The sequence below is a fragment of the Heptranchias perlo genome, chromosome 4, assembly GCF_035084215.1.
Source record: "Heptranchias perlo isolate sHepPer1 chromosome 4, sHepPer1.hap1, whole genome shotgun sequence".
NCBI lineage: Eukaryota > Metazoa > Chordata > Chondrichthyes > Hexanchiformes > Hexanchidae > Heptranchias > Heptranchias perlo.
The window spans coordinates 3,604,440-3,616,696 of NC_090328.1; the positions used below are offsets into that span (position 1 = coordinate 3,604,440).

General features: G+C 50.0%; 1 protein-coding gene across 3 annotated transcripts in view; it reads left to right on the forward strand.

The window, feature by feature from the left end:
• The window catches only part of LOC137320692 (FYN-binding protein 1), a 210,890-nt gene that overhangs the window by 192,227 nt on the left and 6,406 nt on the right, over positions 1–12,257 (forward strand). For all 3 annotated transcript variants that reach the window (XM_067982380.1, XM_067982382.1, XM_067982381.1), the window contains 3 exons: positions 1,866–2,028; positions 4,790–4,823; positions 11,489–11,532. In XM_067982380.1, the coding sequence (XP_067838481.1) occupies positions 1,866–2,028; positions 4,790–4,823; positions 11,489–11,532 (241 nt within the window). The remainder of the gene's footprint in view (positions 1–1,865; positions 2,029–4,789; positions 4,824–11,488; positions 11,533–12,257) is intronic.

The following is a 12,257-nucleotide window of genomic DNA, read 5'->3' on the forward strand; positions in this document are numbered from 1 at the left end:
TTTCTAAAATTAGGCAACAGGTTAGTATTTTGCAAATTAGTTGTTCTCTGTGCCTACACATAAATAGAGTCCTTGGGCCCGATATTAGGAGGGAGGCGGGTTGCCAGCAGGAGGTATACTGGGCGCGTGGGTAACCCACCCAATAAAATCGGTGGGTTCCCCACGCGATTGTAAGTAGATTGAAGCCACTTACCTCGGCTTCGGGGTTTCGCACTGGAAAGCTGCGCAGCGGGCGGACTGCGCACCTGCATCATAGGCTGTCAGCTGGAGGAGCCCTATTTAAAGGGGCAGTCCTCCACTGACTGATGCTGCAGAAAGGAGCCAAAATTTCAGCATGGAGCAGCCCAGGGGAAGGCTGCTCCCAGGTTTAATGATGCCTCATTCCAGGTCCTACTGGATGGGGTGAGGAGGGGGGGGTGGTGGTGGGGGGGACAGGAGGAGGAGGAGGAGGAGGAGGGGGTAGTAGACAGAGATCTTCTCCCCAGCGGACGGGAGGAAGTGGCCTGCCTCTGCCACCACGAAGGCCTGGCTCGAGGTGGCAGAGGAGGTCACCAGCACCACCAACATATCACGCACCTGCATACAGTGCAGGAGGCGCTTCAATAACCTAAGTAGGTCAGCCGAAGTGAGTACACTTACTCATTCCCCTACACTCCCTCTGCCACATCACCGCCCCCACCCCACATCCCCTTCTGCACTGCCAACACTACTCTATCACATCACTCCTCACACCCACTCAAAACTCATCCTCATCTTACCTGCACTTACTCACCTCGCCAGTACTCATCCTGCCACTACCACTCAACCCAATCCTCATACAATCTCATGGCTCTATCTCACACTCACCCTCTCGTGCATCTCTTTCACGATCAGCCTCACCCCACCTGCCACTACCTGTGCTGCAGCCACAGGGCATGCATCACATATGTGTAGTAGTTTCATGAGGTTCTCCATGAACACCCTTGATGCCACCGATTGGGTCACCCTACAGTGGGTGTATGCGTAGTTCGCGACTACTTTGTGCAGGTGCCTGTTGCGCAGCACTGTGTTATGTAGCTCCATGTGGCGGAGGTGGACGGCATGCCTGGCAAGGCTGGTGATGTTGCTCGTCCTCCAACGGAGTGATGAATGCAGCAATGGACCCCCCCCCCCCATCCTGACGGTGTGAGTGTGAGGGGGTCCACAAAGTAGATAAATGTGTTTGGACAGCAGGGTTTAGGGTATGATTTAATAATTTGGAGTGTGGAGACAATGGTGTGGCAGGCCAACTGTGTGACAGAGTGCCCTGCTACAATGAATGAGGGTTTACCCCGCACCTGTTAAATGGACCTTTGCAGTTGCCACTGGCTACTGGCTGCAACACGTCCGTTTAAACAGGGAGTGTTTCCCCCAGCATGGGAAACACGCTCTGGGTAATCCAAAATCTGAATCGTCCTAAAATCTCCAACTAATGAGGTCTGTAAACGACCTCAAGTACCCAGATAATGATCTTAAATGGGATCTCGCTGGCTTTGATTGCCGGTGGGAGTCCCGCATGCGGGAGCGGTACGCGCACCGATTCGCGTCATTGGGGAACCCGGAAGTGGGCGGGTTGGAGCGGGTTCCGGACCCGCTCCGGGAATCCCCAATTTTAGGAGCCCTCCCGCCACGAACGCACCAGCTCGGCCATCCGAAAATTGACCCCTTGGTATGGGAGCTTGCAATCTCATTAATAACCATTCATGAGGCTGAATGTAGCACATAACCGATTTACCAGTAGCATAAACACATAACCATAGTTTTTTTCATTTGATGCCTTTTCATTGTCGTTTTTTTTTAAGTATGTGAAATGCTTTGGATAATTTTTGTTTTCTTACCTCAAACAGTATGATGGAGAAATCCGAGTTCTGGGAACAGCTGAGGTTACTCAGAACTTAACTAATAAGAAATGGGCCAACCGAGACCTGCCAGTGAAAGCAGGCGAAGTGTTAGACATTATACAGTACACAGATGACACAAAACTGCTCTGCCGGAACGAAGATGGAAAATGTAAGTTTATTTCATTTTTTAAATGAATAATATCTTAACGCTTTAATGAGAGGTTTGTAGATTTTATTTTGTTCCTCAATTTTCTCCTCTACTCTCCTGTAGGCTGTGACTCAGGTTGGGATACTGTCCCCTCAGCAGCACTCCAATACCTCAGTCAAGGACTCATTCTTCATGCGTGAGCCTAGGCATTAAGCGTTGACAGGCAATTTGACTTTAGGGGGCTTCACCCAACACACATGCGCACACTTCCCATCAACGAATAGAAATCAGAGATGGAAACTTTGCCTGATATTTTTTTTCCTCCAAGACCACAGACGCCAATTCTAGTGTCTCAACTGCACTTCAGTGAAATGCAGATAACTCCGTTCACACCAGGGATCAAACCTGGAAACGTGGGACATTTACTAACTGAGATATAGATTGTATGGAGTCGCTCACTGATGGGAACTCATTGCTGACTACAGCTGAATGGGTTTCTGATGAATTTGTAGACCCAAAACAGAAGGGCAACATGGAGGTGGGAAATTCTATTAAATCACAAGTACCTACTAACATGTACTAGAGACTCCAGATCATTTTTTTAGATGGCAGGACAGACAATACATTTAAAATATTTGTCCTACACTGATGTTCTTATTTTTTTTAAAAGCAGGTGGCGATGTAGGTGTTGAGGGATATAAGGGATGTGGTTGGAGATGGTCTTGTATGCAATTGAGACCATGGGAGTAGAGAGGCCACGTGAGATGGCGAAGCCGAGGGCATGGCTGGGACTATGCGTAGGAGAGTTTGTATTGAGGGAGAGGTTTAGGACAGTAAACTCAGAGGAGAGAGGGCAAGGGGAGTTGAGATGGATGTTAAAATCACCAAGGGTGGAGTCGCTTAGTGTCAGAGGCTAAGGGAGGAAGATATCTCAGTGGGGCTTGGTGCGGGGGGGGGGGGGAAATGGGGGGCAGTAAAGAACGATTTTAAAGGAGAGGCGAGAAGAGTGGAATAAGGTGAGGTGCTCAAAGGCGGTGAAGATACCAGAGGAGTAGGGGGAGAGACCAAGGTGAAATTTGGTGATGAGGGCCACATCGTCACTCTGGTGGTTTGGGTAGGGCAGATGGTGGAAAGTCTAACCAGGTGAGGAGGTTTCAATAAGGGACAAGGTGTTGCCATCTGTGAGCCAAGTTTCAAAGCCAGAATATCAATGCAATCATCCACTATGATTTAATGTTGTTAATTAATATAACTTGACCTGGAAGTGCTTGATGCTGATACTAGATGCTCAATATGAAAGGTGTTCACCACTAATATCCCTCACCTGAAGAATCACAAAATAAATTAGATTAAAAACAGATGGCGACAAGGGTAAGGCGACCGGATTGCAACTGTACTTTTAACTGTTTTTCTTCAAGCTTTTAAATCTATGGCCTGGAACTTCCTTGGGCCCCACTCCGCTAGTGTAAGCACACCCCCCGCCCCCAAGGCCAGAGAGCTTGTCCCAAATTCTGGGGAGGCGGCCATTTGCATTGCCGGGTGAGCTGCCAGTGGGTGCAAGGGCACATCAATGGTGGCCTCCCATGCTCCAGCTGATCCACCTCCTGTGAAGCAGAGCGCAGTCCTCAGGAGGCCCATATGGGCCAAGATAAAAAAATGTTTTAAACTCTTTGGTTCCCACTGGAGCCACTCCGACTCAATCCCGTGCCTTTCTGATGTCACTCACATTCCAAGAACAAGTTTTTAGAAAAGATTTCTGTTTTGAGGGTGGTGAATTTTTGGAATTCTCTACCCCAGAGGGCTGTGGATGCTCAGTCGTTGAGTATATTCAATAAAGAGATTGATAGATTGTTGAACTCTCGGGGAATCAAGGGATGTGGGGAACAGGCAGGAAAGCGGAGTTGAGGTCGAAGATCAGCCATGATCTGATTGAATGGCGGAGCAGGCTCGAGGGGCCGAATGGCCTACTCCTATTTCTTATGTTCTATGTTCTATGTTCATAACGTGAGGCGATCAAAAAGAAAAGCTGAAAATCTGAAATACACAGCAGGTCGATCAGCACCTGACAGGGAAAGATTGGTTAGTGCGTTGGGCAGAGAGCCTGATAAAGGGTCTTCTACTAAAATGTTAACTTATCAGCCCTGATTGTAACTCGGGGCGGGAATCGGGCAGACCTGGGCGATTTTAACTCTGGGCCTCACCTGCATGCCGCCAATCAGTTGCCTGCCTGAAAAACAATGGGAAGCTGGAATGGAGTGTTGAGTGGCAGGAGACCACTGCCAGCAAGGGTCCCCGTCACTCAGGTGAGTGCTTCTCCTGGCCCCACGAGGAAAGTTTTTTTTAATAAGTTTAAAAACCTACCTCTTCAGGCCCCGACTTTTTCCCGCTATGTTGACCTGACTGGAAAGCCACAGTCGCTTCCCCACTTAGACCACTGGTTAAAATAGCAGTCGGGGCCCCCATATCATCGTCAGAGCCCGATCTGCATATTTAAAGAAGGACCCCACCGGTTTCCCGTGGGTGTCCTTTCAGCCTGCTCAGATGCCCAGGTTAAAGTAGAAGGTTGCGGGGAGGGAGCAAGAAGTCAGTCTCCCAGACGATTGTAACTGCTCCCTCGCCCGGGCGGGCAGGGTTAAAATCGCCCCTATTGTATCTGTTCTGGATGCTGACAGATCTGCTGTGTATTTTCAGCATTTTTTATTATGGTGCGGTACCAGCATTTACAAGTCCTGTTTTTCATGCATGTTTACTAATTTGTCTCCTTTTTTAAAAAAAACTACAGTTGGATATGTTCAAAAAGTCAACATAGCATCGGGGTGAGTATATCTTGCAATGCACTAATGTTGAGATTCCTTCTTTAAGGGTCCTGGTGGTAGACTCCCTCTTTAAATGGATTTTCTTTATTAGGCTTTGATGTTTTATTAAAGGTGCCATCCCACGAGATATTTCTGTTTCATTTTCCAAATTGTAAACAATTTTACAACACCAAGTTATAGTCCAGCAATTTTATTTTAAATTCACAAGCTTTCGGAGGCTTCCTTTCATTTGCGATTTCATTTCGAGGATTTCATTTCCAACAACGTTCACCTGAGGAAGGAGGTAGCCTCCGAAAGCTTGTGAATTTAAAATAAAATTGCTGGACTATAACTTGGTGTTGTAAAATTGTTTACAATTGTCAACCCCAGTCCATCACCGGCATCTCCACATCATTTTCCAAAGATATGGAAACTGAAAGTTAATTTATTGCAGCTAAAATAAAACATGACCTTGACAGCTGTTCTGCAGCTCTCAAATACAAGAGCAAGAATAATTGCAACACTTAAGGGAGAAAGTACAATGTAGACAAATATTAGTGCAGTTATAGTGAACGAGCCCATAAGTTTAACACAGGAATGAACTTGTTGAGTGGCCATGGCGGCCACTGGCATTGACCTATGTTGCAAGCTGACTGCAAATATCCTTGCTGTACATGGCAAAGCTCTGCCCTGCTGATCCAGAACAAGTTGAGGCATTTGTCCTATGTTATTGGCTGGTAGCTGTGCCAAGGTCTGGTGCTGGCAAAATTGCCTTGGCATTTACTGGATGAAATGTATTTGTTCCACAGTCTCCTAATATCTCTTAATGTGACATTTTACCCTCTCCTACCTAGCCCGTCTAACAGTGTATGCCAATCCATCATTCTTAGTCTTCCTTCCTGAAATTCAATGTCTTTGTTGTACTCCTCTGCTTTTATATTGTGTTATTTATTGACTTATAGGGCTCAATTTTAAACTTAAATTTTGGGGACGGGGGGGCTGCGAAAATTGCAGAAATGCAGAGTGGGTTCGGAAGTCGGCTCCAACCCGCCGACTTCCGAGTTTCCCACAGACGCACCTGCGAGCGTCCCGAACCCGGAAGACCCGCCGGCAATTAAAGCCGGTGGGATGATAGTTAAAGAAGAAAATGTTACCTCATTGAGGTACTTAAGGCACTTTACTTGTGACATATTAGGTAGTGAGAACGATTTTTAACTTACCTGGGCAGCTTTCCCACGGCTTCTGATTCCAGGCGTGAAGGGCCAGACAAGGCAAAACGAAACAAAATAAATTAAATAACAAACCATTGCACAAAGTTAAAACACAAAATTAACCCAGCTTTCCACCCTGCTCCAACATCCGTGTCTCCCTCTCCGATCTCCCCCTCTTCACCCCCCCGATCTCCCCCTCTTCACCCCCCCACCCGATCTCCCCCTCTTCACTCCCCCTCTTCACCCCCCCGATCTCCCCCTCTTCACCCCCCCCCCGATCTCCCCCTCTTCACCCCCCCCGATCTCCCCCTCTTCACCCCCCCGATGTCCCCCTCTTCACCCCCCCGATGTCCCCCTCTTCACCCCCCCGATGTCCCCCTCTTCACCCCCCCGATGTCCCCCTCTTCACCCCCCCGATGTCCTCCTCTTCACCCCCCCGATCTCCCCCTCTTCACCCCCCCGATCTCCCCCTCTTCACCCCCCCCGATCTCCCCCTCTTCACCCCCCCCGATCTCGCCCTCTTCACCCCCCCCGATCTCGCCCTCTTCACCCCCCCCCCGATCTCGCCCTCTTCACCCCCCCCGATCTCCCCCTCTTCACCCCCCCGATCTCCCCCTCTTCACCCCCCCGATCTCCCCCTCTTCACCACCCCCGATCTCCCCCTCTTCACCCCCCCCGATCTCCCCCTCTTCACCCCCCCCCGATCTCCCCCTCTTCACCCCCCCCGATCTCCCCCTCTTCACCCCCCCGATCTCCCCCTCTTCACCCCCCCGATCTCCCCCTCTTCACCCCCCCGATCTCCCCCTCTTCACCCCCCCGATCTCCCCCTCTTCACCCCCCCGATCTCCCCCTCTTCACCCCCCCGATCTCCCCCTCTTCACCCCCCCGATCTCCCCCTCCTCACCCCCCCATCTCCCCCTCTTCACCCCCCCCGATCTCCCCCTCTTCACCCCCCCCGATCTCCCCCTCTTCACCCCCCCCCCCGATCTCCCCCTCTTCACCCCCCCCCCGATCTCCCCCTCTTCACCCCCCCGATCTCCCCCTCTTCACCGCCCCGATCTCCCCCTCTTCACCGCCCCGATCTCCCCCTCTTCATCCCCCCCCCGATCTCCCCCTCGTCACCCCCCGATCTCCCCCTCGTCACCCCCCCGATCTCCCCCTCGTCACCCCCCCCCGATCTCCCCCTCGTCACCCCCCGATCTCCCCCTCGTCACCCCCCCGATCTCCCCCTCGTCACCCCCCCGATCTCCCCCTCGTCACCCCCCCGATCTCCCCCTCGTCACCCCCCCCGATCTCCCCCTCGTCACCCCCCCGATCTCCCCCTCGTCACCCCCCCGATCTCCCCCTCGTCACCCCCCCGATCTCCCCCTCGTCACCCCCTCGATCTCCCCCTCGTCACCCCCCCGATCTCCCCCTCGTCACCCCCCCGATCTCCCCTCGTCACCCCCCCGATCTCCCCCTCTTCACCCCCCCGATCTCCCCCTCTTCACCCCCCCCGATCTCCCCCTCTTCACCCCCCCGATCTCCCCCTCTTCACCCCCCCCCGATCTCCCCCTCTTCACCCCCCCCGATCTCCCCCTCTTCACCCCCCCCCGATCTCCCCCTCTTCACCCCCCCCCGATCTCCCCCTCTTCACCCCCCCCCGATCTCCCCCTCTTCACCCCCCCCCGATCTCCCCCTCTTCACCCCCCCCCGATCTCCCCCTCTTCACCCCCCCCCGATCTCCCCCTCTTCACCCCCCCCCGATCTCCCCCTCTTCACCCCCCCCTGATCTCCCCCTCTTCACTCCCCCCCGATCTCCCCCTCTTCACCCCCCCCCCGATCTCCCCCTCTTCAACCCCCGATGACCCACGATCTCCGCCCTTCACCACCCCCAATCTTCCACTCTTCCCCCCGCCCCAGCCGATCTTCCACTCTTCCCCCCTCGATGACCCCCAATCTCCTCCCTTCACCACCCCCAATCTTCCACTCTTCCCCCCCCCGCCCCTGCCGATCTACCACTCTTTTCCACCCCCCCCACGATCTTCCGTTCCAGTGCCGGATGGAGTCTCGCTCGCTCTCTTTCTTCCGCCCCCCCCCCACCCCCCACCCTCGGCAGGCAGCCTGTCTATCAGGCTGGCTGACAGGCGTGAAACCTGGAAAGAACTTCAATCACCATCAACTACATTGCGATCGCGTCGGAAACGGTAATTTTTTTAAATTCGGGTTTGCCACGCGCACCTTCACCTCCCCGCTGCCAACCTGCCACCATTTCAAAATTGAGCCCATATTGTGGTCGTTGTTAGCTAGCTGCGCTCTTAATTTAACTGTGTCCCCATTCCCTGGTCATTACATAAAGTAAGCCAAGAATTGCTGCTTCCTTGTAGCTTCCATGACCATTTAAATCACATCAGAAACAGTAATACACTTTTCCTCTTTTTGTAATTCAGCCTGATCCTTTTTTTTTTATTCGTTCATGGGATGTGGGCGTCGATGGCAAGGCCAGCATTTATTGCCCATCCCTGATTGCCCTTGAGAAGGTGGTGGTGAGCCGCCTTCTCGAACCGCTGCAGTCCGTGTGGTGAAGGTTCTCCCACAGTGCTGTTAGGAAGGGATATATTTCCAAGTTGGGATAGTGTGTGACTTGGAGGGGAACGTGCAGGTGGTGTTGTTCCCATGTGCCTCTGCCCTTGTCCTTCTAGGTGGTAGAGGTCGTGGGTTTGGGAGGTGCTGTCGAAGAAGCCTTGGCGAGTTGCTGCAGTGCATCCTGTGGATGGTACACACTGCAGCCACTGTGTGCCAGTGGTGAAGGGAGTGAATGTTTAGGGTGGTGGATGGGGTGCCAATCAAGCGGGCTGCTTTGTCCTGGATGGTGTCGAGCTTCTTGAGTGTTGTTGGAACTGCACTCATCCAGGCAAGTGGAGAGTATTCCATCACACTCCTGACTTGTGCCTTGTAGATGGTGGAAAGGCTTTGGGGAGTCAGAAGGTGAGTCACTCGCCACAGAATACCCAACCTCTGACCTGCTCTTGTAGCCACAGTATTTATGTGGCTGGTCTAGTTAAGTTTCTGCTCAATGTTGATCCCCATGATGTTGATGGTGGGGGATTCGGTGATGGTAATGCCGTTGAATGCCAAGGGAAGGTCGTTAGATTCTCTCTTGTTGGAGATGGTCATTGCCTGGCACTTGTCTGGTGCGAATGTTACTTGCCACTTATCAACCCAAGCCTGGATGTTGTCCAGGTCTTGCTGCATGCGGGCACGGTTTGCTTCATTATCTGAGGGGTTGCGAATGGAACTGAACACTGTGCAATCATCAGCGAACATCCCCATTTCTGATCTTATGATGGAGGGAAGGCCATTGATGAAGCAGCTGAAGATGGTTGGGCCTAGGACACTGCCCTGAGGAACTCCTGCAGCAATGTCCACAAAGTCTCTAGATTGTCTTATAATGAACCAAGCTGTCCATCTCAGTTACCATTATTTATTTTTAACATGCTCACTCTCCCTCCCATTTTTTTCCCTTCTATCCCCTTTAAATTTACCCCCAGTCCATGTCAGCCCTAGAACTCTTGCCAATGCCCCAGCAATCTAAAACTCTCCCTTCTACATCATCCCTCAGGCTGCACATTGATGTCTATCTTTCCCAAAGTGACCTGGCATGTGGCACTGGGAGCAATTCTGAGATTATCAACTTTGAGATCCTGCTCTTTAATCTAATATCTAATCCTCAAACTCTGATTGCAAGAACTCTATCCTGCTGTGTCTTTGGTTTCTATTTCAACCAAGATTTCTGTTTGCTCTCCTTTTTCCCGAATAATTTCCACCCACTCCATTCTGTCCTTTACCCTAGCATCTGGGAGGCAACATAGCATTTGTGTCTCCAAGTAATGGCAGCAGAAAAGGCCATCTATCCCTCTAATAAAAGAATTCCCATAAATACTTCCATTTTCTTATTGAAACTATCACTTTCCCCCAAAATAACCAATTGCTCCACAATGCTATTGTATTGTTTATTATTTACCGTCCCCTGTGTAACCATCTTTGTCCATCATTGTGTACCTATGCATCATGCCCTGATGTCTGTGCGCCAAATAAGGGTTCAGGAGACCAATTTCGGGTGGTGGGCCTTCTCCTTTGTAGGTTTTTGACATAACTGAGTGGCTTGCTAGGCCACTTTAGAGGGCAGTTAAGAGTCAACCACATTGGTGTGTACCTATGAGACAACTTCAGACCTGGAGGAGTTTTTTTATTCATTCTCGGGATGTAGGCGTTGCTGACAAGGCTGACATTTATTGCCCATACCTAGTTGCCCTGAGAAGGTGGTGGTGGGCTGTCTTCTTGAACTGTTGCAGTCCTCGTGGTATTCTTTGTAGCAGTTTGATTCGACTGAGTGGCTTGCTAGGCCATTTCAGAGTACAGTTAGGAGTCAACCACATAGGTGTGGGACTGGAGTCACATATAGGCCAGACTGGGTAAGGACGGCAGGTTTCCTTCCCTGAAGGACATTAGTGAACCAGTTGGGTTTTTACGACAATCCAATAGCTTCATTTTTTAAACTGAATTCAAATTCTCAAACTGCCATGGTGGGATTTGAACTCACATTCTCCAGATTATTAATCCAGGCCTCTAGACCATTAGTTTAGTAACATAACCACTACACTACCATATCCTTAAACAGCTGTATTTGAATGAGCTGATTTCAGCACAATCAGCCCATTCAAATATAGCTACCACTTAGAAAACCATTACTTTCATACTTGGCTTGTCAGTCAAACCCACACAGTCACTTTGAAAACGACCAGAAATAACTCAGTCACCAGTTAAACAGCTACTAGTACTTAACAGCTAAGAGTAGTCAATAAATCATACAAACGTACAGAACTAGTGGAAAGGAAAAGACCAGCTGGTCTATTGAGCCTGTTCCATACAGTCATGTTGCAGCTACATCGAAACCCTCAAAGCTCCCAACCCACCAGCAGCCATGTAATCACTGAGAGAGGCAGATAAAAAGAAAACCTAGGCCAATTCAGGGGTAAAAGAATTCTGGAAAATTCCTTCGGACCCCCAAAAGGTGATCAAAACAAGTTCCAGGAGACCGCGGTAAACATGTGAGACGCATCACCCAACATCACACCTACCTTTTGTACGCAGTGATTTCAGCCACAGACAGGAACTCATCCAGCTAAAATTTAGTACAGTACTCATCCACCCACTCACTTCAGTTTAGGCCAAACTCCAGACTCTAATCCAAACAAAATACTTGCTGCATCCTCCACTTCTCAGAACATGTGTATGACCAGAAAAGGGAATGCACGTTTTGTAAAAAGATTGTGGGATGGAATGGCCATACTGTTAGTATCTGCATCACAGGAAGTGAATAAAGATAAAGCATTTAAACACTATAGCTGAGTAACAAAGGAAGGATGCATGTCATTGATGTTAGTATTTTAATAGAAAACATTGATGTAAAATGCTTTTGATTTTTCTTTTTAGAAATGATGATGAGGATGGCGAGATCTATGATGACATTGATGCAGGTAGGTGGACAACCAAAGGTTCTCTTTGAGGAGGACTTGGGGGGTGGCACAGAGTGCATTGATGCGCCAGGAAAGATACACTAGGTTGTGAAAGATCTGTGATCTGTCGGCACTCCAGTACAACTTTCTGTGATGCCACGCTGACATGCGAAAGTAACGATTGCAATCTCCCCAGATCTTGTCTATTCCACTGGGGGAGGCAGCAAGGGAAAGCTGGCATTTCTGTCATGCAAGGAGGGAGGGAGGGGGAAAGAAAAGGTCAGGGGATATATCTCCTTCAGCAATTCTTAAACAGCCCCTAAGGGTCAGCATTAGGGGCAGGCTGTCTCAGTCTTGGCCAGAGACTGATGCAGAGCACGAGATCAAAAGAAGGAGAAAATAAAACACGGCCAAGACCCTGCAATGAGCTTATGCTGAAATATCAAATTAATTAAAACAATCCTAAGTAATTAAAACTGAGGAACACCTTACCTCCCTCAGTCTTCCCTTCCTCCTACAATTTATCAAGCTCGGGGATACCCAACTGCTGCTTGTGTTATCTCATCTTCTCTGATTGTTTTCGACCTGCACTTTGGGCCTTCACTGGCATTTCTCAGTAAAAGCAAAACCCTGTCATTCATTTTATTCTTAAAAATGATTACTTATATAGAAGGAAAAAGAAATGTAACTTAAGGCAGTTGGTCCCCTTTCTGACCCATAGCCTCAAAGTACTCGGTGTTTCCAAG